This window comes from Nannospalax galili, unplaced genomic scaffold (assembly GCF_000622305.1).
Source record: "Nannospalax galili isolate Female #2095 unplaced genomic scaffold, S.galili_v1.0 scaffold53, whole genome shotgun sequence".
Lineage (NCBI taxonomy): Eukaryota > Metazoa > Chordata > Mammalia > Rodentia > Spalacidae > Nannospalax > Nannospalax galili.
The window spans coordinates 385,731-391,730 of record NW_008332852.1 but is presented as its reverse complement, the minus strand read 5'-3'; the positions used below and the strand labels follow the sequence as shown (position 1 = coordinate 391,730).

The window sequence follows — 6,000 nt, the reverse complement described above, 5'->3', positions numbered from 1 at the left end:
CTTACAGGGCTTATACTGAGTTCAATATTGTATAACTTACTAATTCAACTGTAAACTTAAAAACTTGCACCCACTTGTGAAAGAGATGTACTCTTGCTCTGGTGTGTGTTACTGAATATGTTAAAGCTGTAGTGATATGCTTCATCTAATCATATAGTTATTAAAAATTTTTTAAAAAGTCTATTTGGGGTTAGAGGGAATACAGTAAGGGTTTCAAGGGAGCATCTGCAAAGAGTACAAGCTATTACAGACTCCCAAGCCATTTCACAAGCACCTGTGCTCAGGAAGTGCATCTCTATATAGTCTTAGTTCTACTTATATTTATTTCCACTTCCATTTATATGTATATGTGTGCTTTTGTATTTGTATGTTTGTACGTGTCTATGCATTCATGTATGTTTGTGTAAATGCATTTGTTGTGTGTGTATTCCTCGGTGTTTCTATGTATTTTTTTTTGTGTTTGAGTTTGCATGTATGTATATATATTTGTGTGCATACTTGTGTTTTGTGTATTTGTGTGTTTTTCCCTGTGTGTATTTGCATTTATCTGTGTGTTTATGTGTGGTTTGTGTTTTTGTGTATTTGCCTGTGGTTGTGTTTGGCTCTGTGTGTTTGTGCTTGCATGTATCTTTGTGTACGTGTGTTTATGTGAATGTTGTGTGCATCCTATGCTATAAATACTAGGTTTTCCTGATGACAAATAGTATACAATATTTTTCACATAGTTCTCATAATTCTTATAGGTTCACAGGCATTTAGCAAACATTTAACAAATTAAAATAAGATGAAAGCCCTGGAAAGCTGAAGGACTAAGTGAGATAAAGGATTTGTCAGGAAACAATGCATAACTGGAAGGGTGAACGCTACAAACCAACATCAGCACATGGAGATGACCCTGTGACCCAGAAAGTCAGGAGCATACCTTCACACTCAGTCTTGGTCAGGAAAGTCCCAGCCCTCCAGGGCTTCTGATGGAATCCGGGACAGCACCTGTCACAGCTCTCCCCACAGGTGTTGTGCTCACACTCACAGCGAGATTTCTAGCCACAAAAGGGGTCAGGGAGACAGGTACATTTCAAATATTATTTAAAACTATAGGGGAGAGGCTCTTTCTAGAAGACTGACAAAGAAAAGAGAAAATTTCTAGACTAAAACGTAAAATCATGCTCAGCCTGGGCAGGAAACAGTGCCTTGGGTGGCCGCAACTGATCCACACCAGGAAAAAGTGGTCCAGGCTAGGTCTGGAACCACTGGGTTAGGTTCTAAAGAAAGCAGATGGCCACTTGGAGACTAAATTTGTCTTTGGTGCCTGGAATCTGTGCTTTCCAGGGCAGATGGCTACTATAAAGCTCCTTTCAAAGTGCTGTTAACATTTTTGGATGTGCCAAAAAAAAAAAAAAAAAAAAAAAAAAAAAAAAAAGAAAAAAAAAAAGAAAGTTTATCTTCCCCAACTGTGCATCTAGGTGTATAGAAATCTAGTCTCCCCATCGCTATGTCTTCTATCTGTGTGGGTTCTGAGTTCCAGTCTCTATTCACAAGGGACTACCCTTCCCAGGCTGCTTTGTGGGCTCCCAAAGCTTGAGAAATACTGCTCATCATTGACCTTAGTAGACAACACAGTAATGTACAGCAAGCTGCACTGCAACCTGGTCCAGAAAAGATAACAGGGTTTTTAATATTCCTAGGAGATAACATCAAATAAGCCATTAATCAAAAAAGTACCTTTATGTGTAATGTCATTTGTAATATAGTTCTAATAGAAGCAAAAAAATGTGTGGCCTTACAGACATTTACTTATCTTGCAATTCAATATATCTCTTCCATACACTGCACATAGATGATTTTGAATTTCGCTAGTTTGTTTATGACTTGAGAAAAACACATGCTCATTCATCTTCTTCTTTAGGTTATGTTCACCTAATACATTCGTTGTCATTAATGAAAAATTCTACACAAAACTTTGCAGGATTTTCAGGCTAGGCAGTTTCAACACTTGGATGCTCTCTTCTACCTGATTTCTTCTTGTCCCTCCCCACATCAGCTTCCTGTTATAGGGCCACTCATATGTTTACCTCCATGCATAATTTTCATTTATTTGCATTTTTTATTTAAAAACATAAAAGGCTTGGACAGGTAGATTGATGGCAGGCATTCTCAAAAGCTAAATCATGCAGCATGTTGTCACAGCTAGAGATGCTTCAAAATAGATACCAGTTTGGAACTTTTGTGAGGGGGAGAAAAAAAAAAACTAATCTGTTTTCTGATACCATGAGGGTTGACGTCCAAGTCTATCATCTTAACTGCCAGCTCTATTTCACTCTGGCAAGGCTTCCGGTTATAGCATCTAAGTGGGGACCTGACACCCATTCACTGCCTTTCCTCTCAGCAAAGCCTCTCTTCAAGCATTTTATAGTTCAGAGTTTCATTTTGCTTAAGCATCCTATAAATATACATACATTTGTTGCTGGATCAAGTGGACAAGCCCGAGCATGACCATAGCAGATGCACATCCCTCCAACCGAAATATCCTTGACTGAGTAGTAATACTGCAAAAAAGCAACCCAGAGAGAAGCACCATCAGGATGGTCAGAAGGGGGAAGCAGCCAGAGGCAGCATTCAGTCAAAGCTTCATTTTTTGCTTTTGGTCTGTTTGAGGTAACTTGTGTTTCTTGAAGGCAAGTCAGGGCTCCCTAAATTGACAGAGCAACTCCTAGCTCTACACACAGATCCCCTCGAAAGAAGGCCTGCAATTTATGTAACTTGGGCATCCCAGGAATTTATTTCCCATGGGTTTCACAACAACCAGGGTGGGGCATCCAGGCCTATTGCAGCTTTGACCTGGGGGCTGAGGACAGTAATTCTCCACAACTGTTTTTATATAGTTTCTTAAAAGAAAAACACTTTAATTGTGATCATGAGAAATCAGGCATCCATGAATCAAAATGTTTTATTTGACCTGATATTTTGAAAAGAAACAAATAAATTTAGGGGAAATTGTGGTGACGACGATGCATCTTATCCACATTCACAAGGATTTGAGAAGGAAAAAAGTAAAGTGCAAGTTCCATTTGCAGAATACTTACTTTTATGATGTTAGAATATCCATACTACCACTTTCTTATCAGAAGTTAACACAAGGCAATAGACATAGTTATTTTAATCAACCAGTTCTCTTAAAAATACTGTTCATAATTACACAGCTAGACTAAATTAAAATTTTAATTAATATGTGTATAACATTTTATAATCACCATAGGCTTTTCCATTATTATACAGCATCCAAATAACACTCAGTGGAGGAAAGTTCTACCAGTCTAATTATACGTAAGAAAAAGTAGCAGATTTAGCAGAACATGTATACGGGTACGACCTGAGCTCCCTAACTAAAACTCTTAATTTTTCTATTTACTGCTTTCTTTATTACCTTCCTCTTTTGCTTGTGTTTTTTATGTGTAAGATATTTTAAAATATTTTTCTTGTCTTATGCTTTTTGTTAGGCCTAGATATTGAACTACTGACTACTGGTATGTGTTAGGTAATTTAGATAATATTAAAAAAAAAATCTCTTTTTCACCTAATTTCACAACATAATGACATAGATACAAATGGAGATATTTACTCAAAAAACTGGTACAGTGTTACTTGTAGATGCTTTTAAAATTGGGAAATTTGTTTTAAATATGAAGGTATTGTGTTTTGCTTTTGAATTATGAACAGTCAAAATGTAATATTCTATTTTTATATATTTAAATTTGCACATAGTATTTATTGAACTTGAGCACTTCAGAAAGCATATGCATATGTTGACTTCCACTGAACTATTTCAAAGGCTCATATACAATGCAGGTGTAAATAATAAATGTGCACTCCAACCCCCACTCTGCTCCTGCAAAAGATGATAAAAGGAACAATAATTTATTTCCATTGATTTTTCCCTCAGATTCTTGTCAAGAAAGAATAAATTCTACTTTAATATTATTTTGTCTTCCTCTTGCTAAAATTAGAATTAAAGGTGATTTTTTAAACATGTGAAGAATCCAAACATTGTTATGAAATGATTACTTCTGCATAAGGCAATTGACAATATGGTGAAGTATAATGTGAAGTAAAATTATTTCAGATTTGGAAAGCAAAAGACATCTACCATATATTATATGGGGATAATGAAAACTTTAAAAGTTATTTTGTGATGATGGAGAGGTTAAGGGTAGGGAAATTAGACAATGGGGAGGGAAACCAAGTGAGGAATGTTTGGAGAGTGTGGTATCCAGTCTGTTGAGTCATGAATATATCTGGTGCTTTGTCCACAATTTTAGATTCACTCTACAGCCTTTTTTCTTATCTACATCTTTGATCATACAGCAATCAATTTGTTAGCACAGATGTACCTGTAAGTCACGGCTTAATAGAACCTATTGTAATGCCTTGGTTATGTAGGTGCAGATAGAGAGGTGACACAAACCAGTGCTTAAGGTATAGCGTACTCAGAATAAAAATGATCACTCATGGTAATCTGGGCTTATCATCTATGCCTTTGTCCCACATATCCTGCTTGGTACTGGAAAACAGCATGGCTGTTAGCTTCGGTAGTTCAAAGATCTATTGAAAAGATGTTTTAAACTTTTGTTTGCTTCTGTTATTTTATTCATAAGAACCAAAGCAGTATGTGGAATCATTTTCCCCTGTAGCAGTGCTGGGTTTAATACTATGGTTCATCATTCATTGATGGAGTTGGAATATTTGATGAGATAGCATGATGTATGGACCAGCAACACTGACATGTCTGGAACCTACTAGAATCTCCATCCAGTCATATACTTACTGAATTAGAATATATGGTCCCACAAGAACATCAGTTGTATGTGCATAACAAATACATAAAATGAATTTCCTTATGTTCATTATAGCTAAAAGTGTTTCAAAGCCCTCGAATGTTCAGTAGTAACTTCCCAGAGACAATATAACAGTACAGATCACCCAAAGTGACAAAACTAATTTAGTGCTTTTAAAAAATATTATGAACTAGATATTATGATCCTCAGTTTACAAAAGAAGAAATTACAGTTGAAGAATTTTGAAGGGCTTGATAAATGCTATATAGCTAACACACAGCAGAGCTTGGATTTGAACAAAGGAAGGTCTGCTGAATTTCAAAGTCTTTAATGATAACATCCTTACAAACCACAGAACAATTTCTTTCTAGATTTCTCCACAGACAAGATGATGGGTTGATATTATTTCACAGGCTCCAAAATAACTTCCCATAACTTACTCTTCTTGTGACAATGGGGTCGATTTCTCTGGGGTCTTTGTGAGCAAACATCATCAAGTCAGCATTCAAAGTACGGATCCGCTGAAATCTCAGGCGAATATAGCGAGCAGAGGTGAATTCCAATAGTTCAGGAGAGGGATCATCAGCACTTGGTCGCCCATTGATCAAAGAAATGTGAATCTACATGAGGCAGAAAACAATTTAAAAGTTTTATTTTTAATTGTGTTTATTTTCCTGTAACCCAACACAGCAGATGTGGACTCATGTTTCCACATCAGAGCATGGTGAAGCAACTGAGGTATTTATGATGCTTTCAATATGTGTGCACGTGGTAAGGTTGCTCATATGTCATATAGCCCCTTTACTGCATGATGCAGTTACTTAGGATCGTCTCTTCTGAGCCATTGCATTGTCTTACCGTTCACAGCATTTCCATAAACTGACTATTAAATCAACTATTCTTTTCCTGAAAATTATTGTGCTCTGAATTATTTTAAACTCTGCTATATAGTAGAAATTAAGAAAACTTGGTCATAAAATGTTACCCGTATCTAACAAAAATAGGACCCCATTAGGAACAAAAATAATTCTGAAATTGAAATCATCTCATGATGTATGGGGAAATATATTTTAGAGATAATATAGAGAGGAAAAATGATAAATTTTGATGGAAACTAGACAAATCTCTGCTCACAGACATTTCAATAGATCTGTTTTTGTTGTGATTT

General features: G+C 36.1%; 1 protein-coding gene across 3 annotated transcripts in view; it reads right to left on the bottom strand.

Moving 5' to 3' along the window:
- Lama2 (laminin subunit alpha 2) overlaps window positions 1-6,000 on the bottom strand; it is a 679,163-nt gene that overhangs the window by 380,999 nt on the left and 292,164 nt on the right. For all 3 annotated transcript variants that reach the window (XM_008827821.3, XM_029560968.1, XM_029560969.1), the window contains exons 5-7: window positions 5,273-5,452; window positions 2,457-2,546; window positions 923-1,040 (exon numbers count right to left, since the gene is read on the bottom strand). In XM_008827821.3, coding sequence (XP_008826043.1) covers window positions 923-1,040; window positions 2,457-2,546; window positions 5,273-5,452 — 388 coding nt within the window. The remainder of the gene's footprint in view (window positions 1-922; window positions 1,041-2,456; window positions 2,547-5,272; window positions 5,453-6,000) is intronic.